The following is a 23,130-nucleotide window of genomic DNA, read 5'->3' on the forward strand; positions in this document are numbered from 1 at the left end:
CCTTAACTATGGTTTAATAATAGCAAAAAAATTAATTCTTAAATTTTGGAAGGGTACATCAATACCAACGCTTAAAATGTGGATTGCAAGTATGTTGGACACCGCTCATCTTGAGGAAATGCGATTCCTCCTAATGGATAAATCAGACCAATTCATAACGAGTTGGTCTCCATTCGTCGTTTTTTTGGAATCATATGGTGCAACACAATTGTAAAAAATAACTGTTTCAGGACTGGACGAGGGTTGGTCAAGACTATAAATAATGATCGCCTCTTTTTTTCTTTTCTTCTCTCTATTCTCTCTCTCAACTTTCTTCATTTACTCGTTTTCTTTTTTCACACACTATATATTTCACATCTTTCTATCCTTTACTATCTAACTTCTTTTTCTTATTCTAATCTTTTTTCAGTGTAACAAAAAAAAAAAAAAAAGAAGTTGTACATAAAATGTATTATGAAAATATATATTAGGCACTTTGGTGCCATATGACTGTACTTACTTCTAATAAAATAAAATATTAAAAAAAAAGAGTAACTCGGGAGAGGAACTTAGTAACTCGGGAGACGAACTTGGAACATCGCAGAAAACGGCAAACTTGTCATACCCGTGGGAACTCGGTTAAACTCTTGATCATACACTTGGGATCTCGTACACAACCACGAGTCATTCACTCGGGGTACCTCGTGGGTCAGCTCCTACCGTGAGACAGGGCTTTAACAATAATAATAAACTAAACTTATGAGATGAACAATCAAAAGACTAATGACCTATTAGTGGCAAAATTAAGGCTGTCTAATGCTTGCATTTCTGTCTGAAGACTTAACCTCAATGATTATATTTCTTTCCTCATCCCTAATCAATCAAAATGTTAAAAGTACCCTCTGCGCCTTTTGAACAGGGACATGAATAGGAAAGGGTTACAGGAATAAAGGTCAAACGCAGGCAGGTGGAACTAGTGTAGGTGGAACATGTTGGACGGCGTGGGCATGTTGAGCCAAAGGGCCTGTTTCCGTGCTGTATCTATCATTGGGAATGGAAACATTTATTTTTAAACCTAATCTAATCCGATAACAACAAAAAACAGGTTGAAAACATTAAGGTTTTCCCCCTGCCTACATCACTCACAATAACAGGTTCCAATACTGTCATGCGATAGGTCCCGATCCGTATACTTCGGCACTTTAGAATAATACTTTCACAATTGCTTTCCGCTTGCGTACCAAGACCATCCGTCTGTGACAATGCAGGCTCAATTTTTCTTTTCTTGCCCACTGTTTCATGGTAAGGATTTCCAAACTGAAGAGAGCAGACAGGATTAAAAAACATATGGGAACCTGGTGAAGTCAGCAAAAAAAAACCACATGAAATACAGAAGATACTATGAAAGCATTCTCTTTGTTGGTCTTAGAGGTTAGGACTCTTGTCTAGAAACCAAACACATCCTACATGGCCCATTGTGTGTTACACACAAGAATTTCAACTTAGCATCTTAACAGCTACTTTTTAATAAAAGCAGTAAATGTTGGAAGCATTCACCAGGCCGGGCAGCATCTATGGACAGAGGAAAAAGGGTTAACCTTTCAAGTCAAAGATCAAGATTTCTCAACCTTTTCACAGAACCATCTGACATCCACCATCACAATGTGCTTCCAGAGACTGGTGACGGCGCACATTAACTCCAGCCTCCCAGCCAGCTTTGATCCACGGCAGTTTGCTTACCATCGCAACAGTTCCACAGCAGACACCATCTCCCTGGCCCTACACTCATCTCTGGAACACCTAGATAACAAGGACTCCTACATTAGATTCCCATTCATCAACTATAGCTCTGCCTTCAACATCATAATCCCATCCTAGACCTGGACATAGGAATCAGCTCCCCCCTTTGCCACTGGATCCATGGCTTTCTGACTGACAGACCTCAAGCAGCGAGGATAGGTGACAACACCTCCTCCATAATAACTCTCTTCACTGTTCTATGTTCTAACACACTGGATGAGTTTGTTTTTACAATGAACATCTTCTCAAGTCTACTCAGCTTACTTTATCCATCTAGGGCAGCACAGTGGTGCAGCTGGTAGAGCTGCTGCGTTACAGCACCAGAGACCTGGGTTCACTCCTGACCTTGGGTACTGTCTGTGTGGAGTTTGCACCTTTTCCCGGTGACCACATGGGCTTCCTTCAATTTCCTCCCAAAGACGCAGAGGTTTGTAGGTTAATGGCCTCTGTAAATTGCCCCGTGTGTAGGGAGTGGATGTGGACGTGGGATAACAAAGAAATAGTGTGAACGCATGATCAATGGTCATAGATTATAGATGATTATAAATGGTCAATGATTATAGATGAGGGTCCCCTCGATATCCTGCAACTCTGCTCTTGCTCCCCCTCTCCCCATTCGCAACAAGGACAGAGTCCCACTTGTCCTCACCTTCCACCGCATCAGCCATTGCATACAGCATACAATACTCCAACACGTTTGCTACCTCCAACGGGATCCCACCACTGGCCACATCTTCCCATCTCCACCCCTTTCTGCTTTCCGCAGAGACCGTTCTCTCTGCTGCTCCCTGGTCAACGTCCCTTCCCACCCAAAACACCCCCTCCCCAGGTACTTTCCCCCCGATACCACAGGAGATGCAACACCTGTCCCTTTATCTCCCCCCTCTACTCCATCCAAGGACCACGACAGTCTTTTCAGGTGAGGTAGAGGTTCACTTGCACCTCCTCCAACCTCATCTACTGTATCCGATGTTCCAGGTATCAACTCCTGTACATCAGCGAGACCAAGCGCAGGCTTGGCGATCATTTCGCTGAACACCTCCACGCAGTCCGCCTTAACCTACCTGATCTCCCGGTTGCTCAGCACTTTAACTCCCCTTCCCATTCCCAATCTGATCTTCCTGTCCTGGGCCTCCTCCATTGTCAGAGTGTGGCCCAGCGCAAATTGGAGGAACAGCACCACATATTTCGCTTGGGTAGCTTACACCCCAGCGGTATGAACATTGACTTCTCTAATTTCAAATAGCCATTGCTTTCCCTCTCTCTCTCTCCATCCCCTCCCCCTTCCCAGTTCTCCCATCAGTCTTACTGTCTCCGATTACAATTTATCTCTGTCCCGCCCACTCCGCTGACATCAGTCTGAAGGGTCTCGACCCGAAACGTCATCCATTCTTTCTCTCCAGAGATGCTGCCCGTCCCGCTGAGTTACTCCAGCATTTTGTGTCTACCTTTGATCAATGGTCAATGTGGACTCAGTGGGCCAAAGGACCTGTTTCCATGCTGCAGCTTTCAATCAAATTCAATCAATCAAAACCCATGCCCTGCAAGAAATCATTCTCATTCCCCCGCTATGCTCCTTTTAAGCTCACAACAGTACAGCCAAATTTTACTCCATCTACAGGTTTGCAGAATACACTGTTGTGATGGGCTGAATCTCAAACCATGGGTGACTATTCACATACCTTGGGTATGCTAGCAAATAATTTTACTGTGACTTGGCACATGTGACAATAAAGTATTTAATACAACTCAATTCTATTGTACTTGAGTTTGACTTCATTGTATCTATGTATGCTATTTTCTGATGTTTGGATAGCATGCAAAACAAAGCTTTTCATTGTATTGCTGTACATGCAACAATAGTAAACTTAAACCTAAAGCTAGAGAAGACAAAATGGGCTAGCTGGAACTGCATTCCAAATTACCTTGTCTTTCATCCTTGCTTTTCTTGGCAACGTAGCTGTGGAGTCCACTTCTGGGCACAGGTTTTCCAAAATCTGTTTTGTTGCATTTTCATCAAGGGCCTCCTCTGAAGCTGCTTCCGATGGTTTGGTGGGAAGCTCAGGAGAAAGACTTGTAGCTTCAGTAGTTCTACTAATGGAATTAACGCTATCCATTCGGCTACTTCCAGTGCTGGCATTGTCGTCATCTTCCCCCTCTTCATCACTGGACAGCACAACTGGGAGAAATCCCCAAATTAGCACAGAGAGCATAGAACAGTTCAGCAATGGAACTGGCATTCAACCCACAATGTATGGTCCAACATGATGCCAAGATAATCCAATCTCACCTTCCTGCGCATGATCCATATCCCTACATATCCATGTGGCCATTTAAAAGTATTTTAACATAGAAACATAGAAAATAGGTGCAGGAGTAGGCCATTCAGCCCTTCGAGCCTGCACTGCCATTCAATATGATCATGGCTGATCATCCAACTCAGTATCCTGTACCTGCCTTCTCTCCATACCCCCTGATCCCTTTAGCCACAAGGGCCACATCTAACTCCCTCTTAAATATAGCCAATGAACTGGCCTCAACTACCTTCTGTGGCAGAGAATTCCAGAGATTCACCACTCTCTGTGTGAAAAATGTTTTTCTCATCTCGGTCCTAAAAGATTTCCCCCTTATCCTTAAACTGTGACCCCTTGTTCTGGACTTCCCCAACATCGGGAACAATCTTCCTGCATCTAGCCTGTCCAACCCCTTAAGAATTTTGTAAGTTTCTATAAGATCCCCCCTCAATCTTCTAAATTCTAGCGAGTACAAGCCGAGTCTATCCAGTCTTTCTTCATATGAAAGTCCTGACATCCCAGGAATCAGTCTGGTGATCCTTCTCTGTACTCCCTCTATGGCAAGAATAATAATCATCATCATAATCGTACTTTATTAGCCAAGTATGTTTTGCAACATACAATAATTTGATTTGCCATACTAAGTGAAAAGCAACAAGACCATCAACCACATAAGATCTACTTCTATCAGATCTCCCCTCAACCTCCAGCATTCTAGAGAAAACAATTCCAGTCCATCCAACCTCTCCATATAGCTAATACCTACTGATCCAGGCATCACCAATGCCCTGAAGTTAACAGTAGGCAACATCCTTTGATCCATTCATTGACGATGAAGGCCTGAATAGAGTGGATATGGATAGGATATTTCCATTAGTGGGAGAGTCTAGGACCAGAGGCCTTAGCCTCAGAATAAAAGGATGTACCTTTAGAAAAGAGATGAGGAGGAATTTCTTGGGTCAGGAGGTGGCGAATCCATAGAATTTGTTGCTACAGATAGGCTAAGCAGACCAATTCAATGGATATTTTTACGGTGGAGATTGATAGGCTCTTAATTAGTACAGGTGTCAGGGGTTATGGGGAGAATGGGGTTGAGATGGAAAGATAGATCGAATGGCGGAGTAAATTTAATAGGCCGAATGGCCTGATTCTGCTCCTATAACTTAGGAACATGAAGATTATACCCCTTGTGCCAGCTGATGGAGTTCTAAGACTTTGACCCAGTGAATCTCTATGAATGATCAGAGACAGCTTAGTAGCATGTTGGCTAATGGATGGTGCAGATTACCCCCAGTGAGTAGGGAGTGGGTGAGTAAGTGGGATAACATAGAATTAGTGTGAACAGGGTGATCAATGGTCAGCATGGACTCGGTGGGCTGAAAGGCATGTTTCCCATGATGCATCTCTAAATGGGCGGCAGGGTGGTGCAGCGGTAGAGTTGTTGCCTTACAGCGCCAGAGGCCTGGGTACGATCGTGACTATGGTCTATGGGTGCTGTCTGTACAGAGTTTGCATGTTCTTCCCTTGATCACGTGGGTTTTAGCCGAGTGCTCCAATTTCCTCCCACACTCCAAAATCGTACAGGTTTGTAGGTTAATTGGCTTCGATATAAATGTAAATTGTCCCTAGTGTGTGTAGGATAGTATTAATGTGTGGGTCAGCATGGACTCGGTGAGCCGAAGCGCCTGTTTTGCACTGTATCTCTAAACTACACTAAGGTGGAATTGAATAACTGATTGGTAATGTAGGGTTGAGAGTGCTTTGAGAGAGTAGGGTTACTTTGAGAGTGCTCACATGCAAATTAACAGCTGCATTTCTATAATGTTCCACTATGCACAGGATGTTTTAATTGGTAGTATAGCATTTTAGTATGTTCCAAAATTGCATAATATGCATTGGAAAACTCAAGCAGCTTTTAAATTCACTCTGCTGATTTGTTTCAATGCAGTATTTAAGGAGATTCTTCATTGCCTCAGAAGGCGATGGAGGCCAAGTCATTGGGTGTTTTTAAGACAGAGATTGACAGATTCTTGATTAGAAATTGTGTTATGGGGAAAAGCCAGGGGAATGTTGAGAGGTAAAGATAGATCAGCCATGATTGAATGGCAGAGTGGACATGATGGGCCAAATGGCCTAATTCTGCTCCTATGACTTCAAGTTATAAACATACAGTGTCATCGTGCACCTTCATTGCTACTGAAAGTATCTATACTCACTCGGATCATTCATTACATGTTTCTTTGAGTCCACGCGTCCTGTTGCATGCACAACTGTCCGTGCCATCAACCCTACATTACCATTAGTATGCAAAGTGCTGTTCCTGCTCGAATAGAGTTTGCTGGTCGATAATGGAGTCAATATTATGTCAAGAGGCCTGTTGTAAAATGTCTTGGCGCTGACGCCCACGCTGCCTTCAGCTTGCGTTGGGAAACATGTCCGTATGGGCATCCTGGGCTGAGGTGTGCCGACACATGCAGAATCTGCAACGTATTTCGGACGCCTTGCTGCATCCTTGGGAATTGGCTTCTGGCAGTTTTCACACTTGGTATGGTCTTCACTCTTTTTACCACAATTGTTACATAAACTGAAGAATTCGTGAAGCGCTTGCCCCTGAAATTCGGAAAGAAAATCAAAGAGTTTTAAAATGGTCCCTTAACAGCTCTATTGCAGAAGTATATTATGGGCAGCACAGTGTCGCAGCAGTTAGGGCCGATACATCACAGTGCCGGAGACCCAGGTTCAATCCTGATTACGGGTGGTGTATGTACAGACTTTGTACGTTCTCCCTGTGACTGCATGGCTTTCCTCCGGGGGTTCCGGTTTCCTCCCACTTCTCAAAAGCGTGCAGGTTTGTAGGTTAATTGGCCTCTTTAAATTCACCCCAGTGTGTAGGGAGTGTATGAGAAAGTGAGATAACAGTGTGAACAGGTGATCGATCAATCCAAGACTGCAAGAAATTACAGAGTGTTGTGGATGCAGCTAAGACCATCATGCAAACCATTGATTCCATCTACCCTTCACGCTGCCTCATCAAAGCCATCAGCACGCGTGGTATTCCGCTCCTAATAAAACCCAGCTTAAAGCCACTAAGGAAAATCACCCCTACATCTCAGCTCAGCTGCTGCCTAAACTAGATTAATTTTCATTATTGTAGTCTTTGGGTACAACACGAGCAGTGAGAAAGCTGCCACTGAGCACACGTGATCCATTCCAACTTGTATGCTTCACAGCAGCTTTCTCCCACATGTTTTACCTCAACCCTCTCTCCTGGTAATAGACTCCTTTAGCCAATTTCTCCCCTCTCCCATCAGGCAAGAGGTACAGAAGTTTGAAAAGGCATACCTGAGATTCCAGGATGGTTTCTTCCCAGCTGTTATCAGGCAACTGAACCATCCTATCACCAAATAGAGAGCTGACCTAACCTCCCATCTACTTCACGCGAGATCCTCGGACTATCTTTAATCGGACTATACTAGACTTTATCTTGCACTAAACGCTATCCCCTTAATCCTGTATCTGAACACTATGGACGGCTTGATTGTAATCAAGCATAGTCTTTCCGCTGACTTAATAGCATGCAACAACTAAGCTTTTCAATCTATCTCGGTACTAGTGAGGATAAACTAAACTAATGGCTATTTGGTCATATTACACATATTATATAAATGCATGTTCATGGATTGTAGTTAGTCAACCGATTGATCGCATTAATCCCTTACGGTTCCTAAAGTTCTGCGACACTTGAAATATGTCAATGATCCAAAATGGAGCCACAAAGTGCTGGAGTAACTCAGCAGGTCAGGCAGCTTTGCTGGAGAACATGGATAGGTGATGTTTCGGGTCAGGAGAAGAGTTCTCACCCGAAACTTCAGGTGTCCATTCCCTTCAGAGATGCTGCCTGATCTGCTGAGTTATTCCAGCACTTTGTGTCTTTTTCTGTAAGCCTGCATCTGCAGTTCTTTGTCTCCATGGAACCAAAAGCTGTCTTTATCTCGCCACTAACGGTAGAATTTGCTGCAGCCCCACATTGTCCATGCGGTAATGTTCAGTCTTACAAAGCTGAACAGTGAACTATTGCCCACCTCAGTATTCATCATATCTTGCGTTGCAGAAGCTTTAGAGTCCATTGATTCAGGCAACGCTGGCATTGTGTCATCTTTTGCTTGCTTCGTCAAAACACGCCTGTTGGGTAGAGGATATGCCTCCTCTTCTAATTCAGCCGAGGCTGCACCTATCAAGAAAAAACACAAGGACTGCTCTTGTTAAAGAACTCAGGAGACCAACAGCACTAATTAGAAAGGAAACATAACTGAACCTGCAGTGTGGAACAATAAATATTGAACACGCACCCTCAGCATATCAGTTTGAAAACAATTAGTTTAGCTTTAGTTTAGTTTAGAGACACAGCATAGAAGCAGGGCCTTTGGCCTACCAAGTCCATGCCAACCATCGATCACCTGTTCACACACTAGTTCTGCACACTCCTTACATACTAGGGGCAGTTTACAAAGATCATTTAACCTACTGACCTACATGTCTTTGGAATGTGGAAGGATATGAAAAAATCCACTCGGTTCCCAGGGATAATGTGCAAACTCCACACAGTCGGGATTGAACCTAGGTCTCTGGTACTGCAAGACAGCAGTGCTGCCAGCTGTGCCACTGTGCTGCCCAATTCTGCCTTAAAGGATCAAATTATGTGCTTTGTAGTCAGTGATTTCACCGAGGAGTGCCACAGTCAGGCCATGAATGTATTTTCAGCAGTAAATGCCTTGTAAACAGTTGGCCGGTCCACAATCAACTCAGCACCTACCAGCTGAATGTGACTGTGTGGCAATGAAACAAATAAATAAACTTAGTGAGAATTAAATTGTTCTGTTTCAGTACATACGACAATTAATGACTCTAGACTCTCTTGGAAAAGCAGCAAGGAAGTCGGAGATTATACCAAAACCTTATAAGGCACTGACCAGTCAGACTTCATTTGGAGGAATGTGAGCAGTTTAGTTTAGAGATACTGCGCGGAAACAATGAGTCTGCGCAGACTAGCAATTCCCCTCACATTAACACTATCCTACACACACTAGAGATAACTTACAATGTTAACAAGCCAATGAACCTACAAACCTGTACGTCTTTGGAGTGTGGGAGGAAACCGAGCTCCTGAGGAAAACCCACACAGGTCATGGAGAGGTAGAAACTCTGTGCAGAGAAGCACCCGGAGTCAGGAATGAACCCAGGTCCCTGGCGCAGTAAGGCAGCAACTCTACTGCTGCCCAGCGTGCCCCATATCTGAGGAAGGATGCGTTGGCACTGGAGAGGGTCCAGAGGAGGTTTACGAGAATGATCCCAGGAATGATTGGGTTAACCTATGATGAGCATTTGATGGCACAGGGCCTGTACTCGCTGGAGTTTAGAAGGATGTGGAGAGGATGTTTCCACTACTGGGAGAGTCTGGGACCAGAGGCCATAGCCTCAGAATAAAAGGACATACCTTTAGAAAAGAGATGAGGGAGAATTTCTTTAGTCAGAAGATGGTGAATCCATGGAATTCTTTGCCACAGATGGCAGTGGAGGCCAACGCATTGAGTATTGTTAAGGCGGAGATTGAGAGATTCTTGATTAGTACAGGTGTCAGGGGCTCAGGGGAGAAGGCAGGAGGATGGGGTTGAGAGGGAAAAATAGATCAGCCATGATTGAATGGCAGAGAAGACGATGGGCCAAATGGCCTAATACTGCTAATTCTATAACTTATGAAAACCACTTAAATACTCACCTATTCCATCAGATTCCATTAAAATAATACTGTCCACAGGAACCTTTTGAACATCAACTGGGTATTCTTTTCTGAAAGCATACAATTGATCTAAAATTAAAAACTGGAATTACAATAAACACTGAACATTATTCCCAGCCAGACACTGTTGTAAGCAGTGTAGATTTAAGCATTAAATTATGGAGTGATTATTAGACAGAAAGGGAAAAATGCAAAATAATGGGTTTCAAAATAGTTAAATGAACACTTGCCCCACTTTGGAACATCCAAAGATAAAACAAATTTACTTTTTGAATGGTAAGAAGTTCAAAAGCAGAGAAGCAGAGAGACACATCCCCATGAAAGCAGATTGAAATGTCAGGACTTGAAGAGATAAATAATTAAAAGAGCAAATGGAACACTGTTCTTTATGTTCAGTGAACTAGAGCACATGCTGGAAAGAGTGCAGAGAAGATATAGTTTAGATTAGTTTAGAGAAAGAACATGGAAACAAGCCCATTGGCCCACCAAGTTTTTGCAAACCAACTATGACTCTATACTCTAGTTTTATACAAACTATACTCTAGCTTTATGTTCAATTTTGCAAACATACTAGGGGCAATTTACAGAATGATGAAAGAAGGGTCCCGACCCAAAATGTCACCTGCCCATGTTCTCCTGGGATGCTGCCTGCCCCCTCAGTTACTCCAGCATTTTGTGTCTTTCCTCAAGTGATACAGGGTATAGCAGGTACAAATGCTTGGGTGAATCATGAAAATATATATTTGTGCATTTTGTTTCCAGATTCAGAAACTACCCACACCATGGAGGCAAATCAAACTTATAGAGTGTCATTTATTTGGGGGGGGGGGGCTAGAAGGAGGAGGGAGGCAGGAAGGTAGTATGGTTAATATCAAACAAAGTGTAAACTCCATTCTGAATCTATTTTATTATTTTGCTAACATGGAATTTACTTGCAAAACAATGGTGGAATTCAATTCAGGAGATCAGAATTCACTCTGGAGGGCGGGGGCCGGAATAGGGAATGGAGCTACTGAGGTAAATAAGAAGTGCATTTAAGGGGAAAATACAGAAATTCATACTCAAAACTATGTAACATAAGATATACAAATAAGCTAAATGACAAAAAGAGCTGTGATACCACAGCGTTTCAGAGTATCAAATGGAATTGATAAAGTAGAAACTAGTTTTGTTAATTATTGCCACGTGTATCAAGGTACAGAGAAAAGCTTTTTTGTTGCGTGCTATACAGTCACCGAAAAGACTATATATGATTACAATCAAGTTGTCCACTGTGTACAGATACATGATAAAGGAAATAACGTTTAGTGTAGGGTAGAGTCTGATTGAAGATAATTCGAGGGTCTCCAATGAAGTAGTTCAGGACCACTCAGGGAATATATAGACCATGTTTCGGGTCAGGACCCTCCTCTAGCACTTCTTATTTTGGTCTAGATTCCAGCATCTGCAGTTCCTTCAAACCTATCTCTTTGACTGAACATTAGGGCACCTGCCCCTATATGTGCAACGTTGTGTGAAATGTTTGTGATATGGAGGGGTCAACCATGAAAATATTTTATAAATAATGTTTCAGTGAAGTGTCTTGGATCATTTTACAACATGAGGAACTATATAAATGCATTTTACTATTGTTGAATGTCAAAACAATGGTATAGCCTTATGCTCTGTGAAAATGCTCAGACGATATATAGTTTGACCACAGTATAAAGCTATTAATATCTTAAAGAAACATTTCAGAACGAATCACTCCAATTCATCTATTGGGTTGCAAATACTCCCAATAACTTTTATTTCTAATAGAAGCATATAAAATTACGAGAGACATAGATTGGGTAGACTATCAGAATATTTTTCCCTTGATGGAAAAAAATCAAATATTGGAGGGCATAGCTTTCAGGTGAGAGGGTCAAAGTTTGAAGGAGAATTGTGGGGTAAACGGTTTTTTAATTATCAAGTTTACCATGCAGTAATTATTTAGTGAACATTGACTCCTAGTTTGGCATGAACATTTAGAGAACACCCATCAAGGAAAATGGAAGGATATCATATGGGATAAGAAATCAATCCATGAGGATGGCAGAAAACAAATATGTTTGGATCTCGACCACAGACACTGTATTTAAAGTTGCAAGAAAATGACATAAATACAAAGCATTAGCAGCAATGAAGCCAATTAAGAGACCTTGCAATGGTAATCCCAGCTGTTATGCAAGCACTTCAGTGACACTTACCCTTCATCAGGTAAGCCAAGATTGCTTTAAAAGGTGAAAAAAATAAAAAGGCAATAATCTCACATTAATATTTGAAGATTGACAAATGAAAAATTAATATACAGATCCACCACCGAATTTCCAGCAACTGATGGTCCAGCACCTCCTTTAATCTGGACAAAATTATGAGAGCGCTCTTGAAATCCACCCCCCTCCCAAGTCCCCATAAAACTGTTGTGCCCGAGTTGGGCGAGGCGGCCAATCTCCACCTCATCAACAGTTCTACACCAATCAGCAGGTCGAATTTCCCTCCTGCGGCCGATTGGCGGGGTGGAACTTGCCTCCTGTGGCTGGGGATCTGGAACTCCGGCCCAGCCAGAGCTGGCAGATTCGTTCCCGTGGCCAACTTAGCGGACCGGTATCTCGGTTCCTTGGCGAACTTGGAGGACCATTCCCGCACCGTTGGATTCCTCTCGGAGGCCGTGACCTCTGCTAGTCTGGCAAAATGGATAATCCAGAAAGGCTCTGGAACCAAAGGTGCCGGAATAATCGGTGTTGGACCTTTATTACCATTTTGTCTTTCAATTTTTATCAGTAGTAGTTTCAATGTTACAAAAGGCTGCATAAAACTAAATTTAGATCACCAATTTTAGCTCTAATAATCAAATAATAATAATGTAACTATTATACAATATACATCTCAATCAATAGTTATAATACTATTAAACCTGAACAATATTGACACAAGGTCTCCACCTCGAAATGTAGCAGCCATTTTCAATCGATTAGGCTTCATGGGTGGGTTTAAACTGCGACACCAATTCTACTGCTTATGAATTTCAAAGCACCAACACCATATACTTTATGGTAACAATGTAATGACTCTATTTTAGAGGGATATGGGCCAAACGCAGGCAGGTGGGACTAGTGTAGGTGGGACATGTTGGTTGTGTGGGCAAATTGGGCCAAAGGACCTGTTCCACGCTGGATGACGGTCTCTATGACTAATTAAGAGAGGTTGCAATTCAACATTTTGCCAACTGTTCTGAACTGCTCTAATACCAGACTGACAAGTGCAGTTTTCAAACTGTGTAGAACCCTCTCACACTCAAAACAATAGACATCAAAGGGACACAAAATGCTGGAGTAACTCAGTGGGTCAGGCAGCATCTCTGAAGAACAGGAGTAGGTGATGTTTCGTGGCCGGGTCTGCTCTTCAGACACTGAGATCGGTGTTTGAAGAAAGGTCCCTATTTGTGTTCTCCAGGGATGCTGCCTGGCCTGCTGAGTTACTCCAGCATTGAATTACTAAATTATTTTGGGTTCTGAAAATTGCTAATGATGCAAAAAAAATACTATCAAAGCAGACTTGATGGGCTAAATGGCCTAATTCTGCTCCCATATGAAAAGATGTGATAAACAAATAAACCAGTTAGCACAGGGGAAGAAGTCAAGCATCTTTTAAATGCAATTTTTTCCAGTTTGGCTTTGTTTAGATTAGAGATACAGCGCAGAAACAGGTCCTACGGCCCACCACGTCCGTGCCGACCAGCGATCCCCGTACACTCACAGTATCCTACACACTAGGGACCATTTTTAATGAAGCCAATTAACCTGCACGTCTTTGTAGTGTGGGAGGAAACCAGAGCACCCATGGAAAACCTACATGGTCACGGGAAGAGTGTACAAACTCCTTACAGACAGCACCCGTAGTCAGTATTGAACCCAGATTTCTGGTGCTGGCATCTCTATCTCTAGGCTACCATGCTGTCCACTATTACCTGCCTCAACTACTGCCTCTGGCATCTTGTTCCAAATACCCATCTTTTCCTTTTACAATTATATGTAAAAACTTTGTCCCTCAGCCTCATATTAAATCTTGCTCCTCTCACCTTAAATAGGTCTCCCACACTGGAAAACTGACATTTCAAAAATAATTCAGGGACTGTGAAATGCATTGGTGACATATTCAGATAAGATCATGAACACACTCTACAAATTTTAAACACTTTTCCCAATGTGAAGTACAAAGCTTTTATTCTTTTATTATTTTATTCAGGCAAGCAACTTCCATTCTCAAAGGATCCACAAATTAATTGTAATGGCAGCTACATTTTGGAAGTGGAGCATGTTGGACCATCTACCCCAATGTTTAGAGCCTAGGTTATGCTGACCACTTAGAACAAAGTTTACTAACTGCAGCCAAAATGTACAACCAGATCAACTATAAAGATTACGGCAGAACACACAACTGCTTAGATTCCAACTGTGAACGGAGTTTATTGCATCAGGAAACTAAGATGCAAATGCTGGTACAGTCTACCCTCGTTATTCCGGACATCTTTGTAACGGATTTTGGTTATAGCAGATGAGGCGTCCCCATGGTAATCAGACACCACTCTCGTTAAGAAGCTGCTAGTTACACTGCGGGAAGCCAGTAAAATTGTCAAGCGATTGCTTCGATCGACACTTGTGCAACTATGCTCTATTGAACAATGTAACAAACAGTCTTTAATATTTGTAACTTACAGTAACAAAAATACAATTTTAACTGTTAAAAAGAATTTTGTATTTGAAAACAACGCGTTCATTCACAGAGTGATCGCTAGGAAGTTGAAGTGAATCCCTTACTCGTTTTTTGCGGGCAATCGGCTGTAACGGATAGCATTTCTCCACCAACCCCCTCCCGTCCATTATAATGAGGGGTTACTGTACCTGTATCAAGATTAATGAACTTACACATTTTTTTAATCTTTTCTTTTACAATTATTCCTTCCTACAAACATTCCCTCCAGAGATGCTGCCTAATCTGCTGAGTGAATCCAGCACATTGTCTTTTTTGTAAACCAGCATCTGCAGTCCCATGTCTCCATGCTATTTAAATAAAAACAAAACTTGGTGGATGTGTTGTGATGGAGTGCATTGCTAAGTACTAACCAAAACCTGTGTAGTAGGTTTAGGATAGAAAGATATTTTTCAATCCGCTGTATAGCACAAGCAGCTGAAAATGTTAAGGATCCCACAAATAGAGCAGGGGGAGGGGGTGGGTTGATTGGCAGAAGTTTGGTCAAAGGCCAGAATTGAAAAGACAAAAAGTGTGAGATAAGGAGACAAGGATAGCAGAGACATGAAGCCAGAGGAAGGAATATACGTGGAGGGGAACAGGAGAGGGAGAAATGAGTGCACATCCGGCTGGGGCACAAGGAAATTGGGAGTATTCTATATTCATACCATTGGGTTGTTCGCTACTCAAGTGGAATTGTTTAGAAGTAATAAAAGCATGGACCAGGGATCAGCTGTGCTTGTTCCTCAGCATAACTTGAATTACTGATTCAAAACTTGATCTAAAACCAGCATATGCTAAAGGTGAAAAAGTAAATATCTAATATCTCCAGCGTGTAGACAGTTACAGCAACACCTTTGACAACACATACATGAAAGATGAAAACAATAATAATGAGTGTGCAGATGAACACAAAGTGCAGAACTTACCTTTGGGCTGCTGTTCTTATGATTGGTTGTGCATTGGCATGCTGAAAGCGCCTCCCACGAACAACTATTCCTGGCCCCATAGGGCTAGTAATTACTAAGCACTTGCTTCGATTTTTATCCATCTCCTTGCTCAGCGCATGGGGTGATGATGCAGTTGACATGCTTTCACTGTAAGCAAGTTACCATCTTAGTACACCATACATAGAGGACATGCATCTGCTGAAAATACAATTTAGCATCGTTTGGGACCAGGGTGGGCAGGAAATGTGTGCATTGCACACAGCTGGAAGATAGGAATATAGGACACTTGGCAAACAAAATCTTTACCTTGAACTATAGACAGTACCTAAAGACAGGATCGAACCCGGGTCTCTGTGCGGCAGCAACTCTACCGCTGTGCCACTATGCCGCCCTTGTAACTAACCTTATACCTAACAATTCCGAATTGCAGTTTAAAACTTGCAGATGCCTACTCTGAATTATCAGAGGAACCTCCATATTGATCAAAAGAACTGTCAGTTACACAAAATCAGTTCATATTGACAACAATCAACCCCATTTTGTTAACTTTGATGGAAGCAGCAGGAAGAACATTTTTCTCACCCTACCTGCATCTTTGAAGTATCACCAGTTTTTGCCATCTCTCGACCACTGAGCATTTTGCACATATGCAATAGCACCTGCCCCGATGCACTTGAAACAAAGTCCTCATGGTGCGCCCTCAGTTCACTGAATATTCCAGTTTCCATGTTATCCCAAATAAAGTTTCCCTCTCCTTTCTCACCTATATTCCTTCCACTAGCTTTACATGCACGCATTATTTATCCCTATCTCACATCTTTTGTCTTTTCATCTCTGGCCTTTGTCCAATTGTCTGCCTGTCCTGCTGAGTTACTCCAGCATTTTGTGTCTATCTTCGGTTTAAACCAGCATCTGCAGTTCCTTCCTACAAAGAAAAGCCCTCATCTGCGTTCACCTATTGTCTACCCTGCTTTGTCCTGCCCCTCCTCTACCTGATACGTCACCTATTCATGTTCTCTAGAGATGCTGCCTGACCCACCGAGCTTTCTATCCTTACGTATGATGCAGCATCTGCACTTCATTCTAACTATGTTATTCCACTTTCTCATCCACTCCCTCCACGCTAGGTACAGGGACCAATTAACCTACAAATCCATTTGGTCACATGGAGAATATGCAAACTCCACGCAGACAGCACGCAAAGTTAGGATCGAACCAGAGTCTTGGGCGGCAGCGAGGCAGCAGCTCCACCAGCTAGGATATGAAGCCAACACTTTATCCTGCGCGTGGACCTTAATGTACTCAGTCAATTAAATAAACAAGTTTTGAATTGAACTGAATTTCTGGTTTAGGAACATAAGTATCAAAACTTTAAAAACAAATGCAGCTTATTCCAAAATACTCAAGCATAAACCAATCCACAATATTTCACAGACCTTAGTTTTCTGCTGGGTCCCAGCATGTTGAGTCCAATTGCATTTCCTTTCAAAGCTTTATAAAAGCCAGCTGCTTGGTTTTTTCTGCTGTAGCTTCTCAATAAATTAGTTTTAATTTCTGATGAAAATTGAGATTTGGTCTAGAAGAGAAGGTAATCATAAATGGCAACTCAGGTAAAGACTTTTTCCACATTTAAATTAAGTTGCAACTGATTTTTAATCTTACTTTTTAATCTCTCACAGTAATAATGCACAATATATTTTGTCAACTTCAGTGCTATTTCTTTGAAACTCAAATTTTGGAGTTTAATTAATCTAAAATGAGTATGAATTCCTCGTATCCATTGCAAAGCATTTTCATGTTTTCATGTTTACAAAGCATTCTCTTTATGTTTCAAACAGTCAAGTTAATCTGAAAGACCAGCATTCATTCAGTCTTAGATGGAATAAGGATCTGCCTCGTGTTTCTGGTTTTTGACAAAGACACTATTTGCAATTAGTTCAACAACAATGATGTAGAAAATATCAAATGAGAAAGTTTGCTGAAATGACTGAACAAGTTGGAGGCATCTGTTGTGAGAACACAACCAGTTCATGATACAGATGCAGACCTCTCCATGGAATTGCCTGAAGTTTCAAAAACACAGCATTGGATGGGCAAGGAAGTTGTCCTTACTCAACTTATTAATTTGTATTTACCTGAAGCACAAACTGATTTTTGCTAATGCTTCATTTGTTGATAACATTTTGAAACATTTCTTGGTTGGCTTGGAAAGAGATGTACAGAGACAGAATCATAACAGATTAGGAAGTTCTTTGAGTAGAAACAAAGACTTACACAAAGAACTGCAGATACTGGTTAATACACAAAGGCAGCAGCTCTACCACTGCACCACTGCCTCTTGAGACATAAATATAATCACTTCAACATCATCCCCACTGAACCTTTGAGGGCGTTGCCAGTATTTGAGACGCTGAGTTACAGGGAGACGTTGGGCAGGCTAGGACTTTATTTCTGGGAGGGCAGGAGGTCAAGAGGTGATCTTATGGCATATAAAACCACTAGGGGAATAGATAGGATGAATGCACAGAGTATTTTACCCAGGGTAGGGGAAATCAGAAACAAGAGGACATATGTTTAATGTGAGAGGAGCACGTTTTAACAGGAACTTGGGGGGCAACTTTATCACTCAGAGGGAGGTGGATATATGGAACAAGCTGGCAGGGGAGATAATTGAGGCAGATGCTATCACAGTAGTTAATAGAGATTTGGAAAAGTACATGAATGAGAAATGGGATATGGACCAAACGCAGGCAAAGGATTAGCTTTGAGTAGCATCTTGGTCGGCATGAATGAGTTTGGCCGAAGGGCCTGTTTCCGTGCTGTAATCCGACTCTCTAATACCTAACCAACAATGAAGCATGGTACTTTAACCATTGCGATAATGTTGCATGTGATCTCATTTGAAATGTAGCTAATTGACTTAGATAAACTCAAATTCAGGTGGTGAAGATCCTATCCCTTTAATAAGAGCTGTCACCATATAAAAGTTATATCCATCATTTTTTTTAAAGCATGCACATTCCTCATTTGCAGCCTTGCTCTGGAATATTGTTTTATTGCATTCATATATGAAGTAAAGAAATATAAAGAAATTTGATTCAAGGAGTTTTGTTAATCAGCTAACAGCAATCAAGAAAATGTTAAGTTGTCTCGTGAATGGCTTATGGCCTTGAGACTATAAACCATTACAAGGACTCAGCATTAAACAATGCCCATATGTTAATGTTAGATTGGTTCTTTGAAGCTTGACAATTATCAATCATGATGGATATGTTTGAGATGCTTGTCTCTTGAATGGCCCCAGGTAATAATAGTTTTAACTATGTTGATTAAATTTATGAGCGTGCAAATTAACGCTATTCAACTAGAAAAGCAAGATTCATCACGTTTAATTAATTATTATCACTAAATTTGAAGTCCCACGACACCACTGAAGGACTTTGAAAATAGCTCCCAAGGCATCCAATAGTCAAACGGGGAAAGGAGAATGCATTAATTCAGGGCTAATCATTGTGAAATGTGGGCTTTTGCTTCTTGCTATACCAAAAATCCATTCAGAATTCTTACGAGATCAGAATGGATTTTTTTCTTTTCCCTCCTTGCCCCCCTCACCTTCCTTGAATACAAGGTGTGGAAGATTCCATAATCCATGCCAAATAGAGATATAGGAAATCTCAACTAAAAGCAAGAAACATTTAGCTGATCAGGCAGCATCTACAGAAAAAGAGAGTGGATTATTCAGACCGAAAACCTTTCAGCGGGCTGCTTGATCACGATGCTTTTTCTTTCCCGCATGTCCAAAAGTAGTGCATTTGCATGTCCAAAAAAAAATCTACTTCAGAAGAAGTGAGACTGGTGGAGGAAAACCAGTGGAGGAATAGGATTAGTTTCCTCAGATCCCATCTGAAAATGGTGTATTCTTGCAGTGGCAACACATGCATTTCAATTCTCACACATTTCTTTTTATCCTATTGCACATCTTCCCAACAATCCAGTTATTTTATCTAACTTTGTAAATTTGTAGACAAGAAGGACATAAAGCAGGTTAAGAGTCAAGTGTGTTTTTGTTCTTTTAAATCTTTTTATCCTGTGCCTTTTATTTTATACCACTGAAGGAGATGCACTGAAATTTTGTTGCAGTTGCTGTGCAATGACAATAAAGTATTCTATTCTATTCTAAGTGATTTATTGTCATAAGTCCCAAACAGAACGATAAAATTATTACTTGCAGCAGCACAACAGAATTGGTAAACATAGTAGTCTGTAAACTATATTAATAAACAAAAACTTCAGAGCTATAAACAATAAACACGCATGCATGCACATACATACATATATACACACATGTATATAGACATATACATAATATATATGCGTACATGCTTACACATGTAGATACGTTCACTCGCACACACGGTTTATGCTGCTGACTTCTTGATCAGCAAAAGAGCAGAAGGACAATGGAGTACATGAAATGGCACCTTTTGGGGTCTGTTCAGCACAGCAGATAGTAAGTATGTCTGACCTCAGTAATACCCTATCAGCAATATCAGAACCACCTTAAAACAGGTTTGCGTGCTAGCACGGTTAGTGTAGCTCATGGCTTCCTTTTGTTTGTTTAGATGGAGGTTCGGTAATGTTTATGAAACATTTCATGTCTATGAAAGAGCTCTTTGCACTTTTAGCCATCGGAAATATAAATTTGCAGTCGCAGGAAAGTAGCAGGCAGTCATCCATTATATTGGTGTCTCAAAGAGCTATCTCAGTCCACAACTTTCCAAAGATCCCAATAAGAATCATAATATTACAAAAATAAAGGCATGGTATAAACTATATGGTATAAACAATGTAATATTTATGTACATTTTACGTGCAAAGTTGTTAAACGCAGCTGAAGTAACAAAGAAATGCAATTTCTAGTCACCAACTGCAACATACTGTTTTTAGTTTAGTTTAGATAAACAGCATGGAAACAAGCCCTTCAGCCCACCGAGTCCATGCCGACCAGCGATTTCCCTTTCATACTAGTTCTATGTCATCCCACTTTCTCATCCACTCCCTACACACGAGGGTGAATTTACAGAGGATAATTAACCTACAAACCTGCACGTTTCTGGGATGTGGGAGGAAACTGGAGCACCTGGTGGAAACCCACACAGTCACAGGGAAAACAGGCAAACTCCACAGACAGCACCCAAGGTCAGAATCAAAGTCGGGTCTCTGGCACTGTGAGGTAGCAGCTCTACCTGCTGTGCCACTGTTGGATCATTATCACAATAGGCAACAAAGGTGAACTCTTGACAAGGAACACAAAGCAGATACAGACTATACAGAGCAGATGCCTTAAATCCAAGAATACATAACAGTTTTGATATTTTTTTAAATAATTCTACTGTGTGCCAACACACGTTGAACAGAAGCACAATATGTGCAAGGCATCGATATATTTACTGAGTTGTGCGCTTTTGGTTGTATGGAATCCATGAAGTCACAATGAGTCAAAGTAGCTCAGAATACCCGAATCATCAATGAAGAACTTGGCTTACAAGTTCTGAATCTAACTATGCAGAGACTCTCAAAGATTTTCAGGTCAGATAGACAGCATGAATAGTCCCAACCCAAAACATCAGCCATCCCTTTTCTCCAGAGATGCTGCCTGACCTGCTGAGTTACTCCAGCACTGTATCTATTTTCGATGTACACCAGCATCTGCAGTTAGTTGCCAACTTGATCATTTTTTGGTCAAAATAATGCACATACAAGTATTCAAACTTTATTAGTATTAAAATTATGAAAATCTGCAATGCAAAATGAAACATTTCCGTATTCCAAGCGACCCCCATACTATGAAATTCCTTATTAGTTTTCTCACATCCCTTGACTGAAAAGGTTGGGTTCTTGGGAAGACCCAAGTGCTGAAATAACTCAGCAGGACAGGCAGCATCCCTGGATAAGATGGATAAGTGATGTTTCAGGTCGGGAAGAAGGGTCCTGACCCGATATGCCACTTTATCCATGTTCTCCAAGAATATTGCCTGACCTGCTGGGAGTTATTCCAACACTTTGTGTCTTTCCTTGGTAAAACAGCATCTGCAGTTCCTTGTTTCTGCAGGATGGATTCTGCCCTGGCAGCACATGGATTTTAATTTGCACATTTTTCACTCCATTCTCTTTCTTAGATCTACAATAGTCTTCCTCTTGCCTTATTTTCATTTCACCAGCCTTCCATCTTAAAAGAATCAACCTCTTGCCATTTCCAGCAACTTCTGTTTGATTAGTTTAGAGATACAGCACGGAAACAGGCCCTTCGGCCCAACGATTCAGTGCTGTCCAGCGATGCCCGCACACTAATACTGTCCTACACATACTAAGGACAATTTACAATTATACCAGGTCAATTAGCCTACAAACCTGTTCGTCTTTGGAGTATGGGAAGAAACCTGGAGATCCCAGAGTAAACACAGGGAGAACAAGCAGACTCAGTATGGACAGCACCCATGGTCAGGACCCGGGTCTCTGGCACTGTAAAGCAGCAACTTTACCCCTGCACTACCGTGCTGCCCATGTTAAAGAAAACTTCTTTAGCCCGCCCTAAATAGAATCCCAAATTTTCTGGAATTTTATGGTATTTCCTAAAATTTTTAAAAATTGCTTCCTGCGTGCTATTTGTCGGGTTTATTCGCGGCACACGTTAACAACACAAAGAAGAACAAGGCAAAATAGATCTATGTAACTACACTATATCTGCCTGCTTCTGTTACTCACTTGTACAGTGTTATGCAAGGCAGCTTTTCTTGCCTCCAACAGCTTTCGTTGTCTTCGTTTTTTGAACCTGCTCTGTATCAGTCTCTGCTCTCTCTCCCTCCCTGTCCTCCCTCCCTCTCCCTCACCCTCCCTCTCCCTCAACCTCCCTCTCTCCCTCCCTCTCTCTCGCCTTCCCTCTCTCCCTCCCCCTCTCTCTCTCTCCCCCTCTCTCGCTCCCCCTCCCTCCCTCTCTCCCCTTTCCTTTTTTCTCTCCCTCCCTCTATCATTCTCCCTCCTCTCCACCCCTCCATTTCTCCCTCTCTTCACCCCTCCCTCTCTCCCTCTCCCCCTTGAGCCCACCCACTGTTCTGTAAAATTAAGGCCAATCCCAATGTAACTGCAATCCCACCTCCCACTGGTAACTTTTCACCATTAGGCTTATGCAGAATTCTACCACTGCCTGAAAAATAATTAAAGGCTCAACTTCCACTGAGAAAGAGAATTCCAAAGAACAGTCCCGAACAGTCTGTGACCCATAGCGCTGTGGCCATAGCACTATGTTTAAAGCCCATAGCGCTGCAGCCGGTAGCGCTATATTTAGAACCCCGATAGCACTGCAGCCGACAGCTCTTTGTTTAAATTCTCACGCTTAAACTGACATCGCTCTGTTTAAACCTTTGAGTGCCAAACCGGCAGTGTGCATGTATTACCTTTACATCCCATCGCGGGCCGGATGCGGAAATTTCCCAAAATTATTAAATTTCCCTAAAATTACCCAAAGACAACTAGAATT

At 41.9% G+C, this 23,130-nt stretch overlaps 1 protein-coding gene across 5 annotated transcripts in view; it reads right to left on the bottom strand.

Annotated features, from left to right (window-relative positions):
* Positions 1–23,130, bottom strand: part of senp6 (SUMO specific peptidase 6) — a 78,577-nt gene that overhangs the window by 29,706 nt on the left and 25,741 nt on the right. For 3 of the 5 annotated variants that reach the window (XM_033025667.1, XM_033025666.1, XM_033025669.1), the window contains exons 4-11: positions 17,030–17,169; positions 15,573–15,740; positions 12,102–12,125; positions 9,850–9,920; positions 8,156–8,304; positions 6,290–6,683; positions 3,705–3,958; positions 1,126–1,296 (exon numbers count right to left, since the gene is read on the bottom strand). In XM_033025667.1, the coding sequence (XP_032881558.1) occupies positions 1,126–1,296; positions 3,705–3,958; positions 6,290–6,683; positions 8,156–8,304; positions 9,850–9,920; positions 12,102–12,125; positions 15,573–15,740; positions 17,030–17,169 (1,371 nt within the window). The remainder of the gene's footprint in view (positions 1–1,125; positions 1,297–3,704; positions 3,959–6,289; positions 6,684–8,155; positions 8,305–9,849; positions 9,921–12,101; positions 12,126–15,572; positions 15,741–17,029; positions 17,170–23,130) is intronic. The other 2 variants (XM_033025668.1, XM_033025670.1) reach the window with 2 other exon arrangements.

Source organism: Amblyraja radiata, chromosome 8 (assembly GCF_010909765.2).
Source record: "Amblyraja radiata isolate CabotCenter1 chromosome 8, sAmbRad1.1.pri, whole genome shotgun sequence".
Lineage (NCBI taxonomy): Eukaryota > Metazoa > Chordata > Chondrichthyes > Rajiformes > Rajidae > Amblyraja > Amblyraja radiata.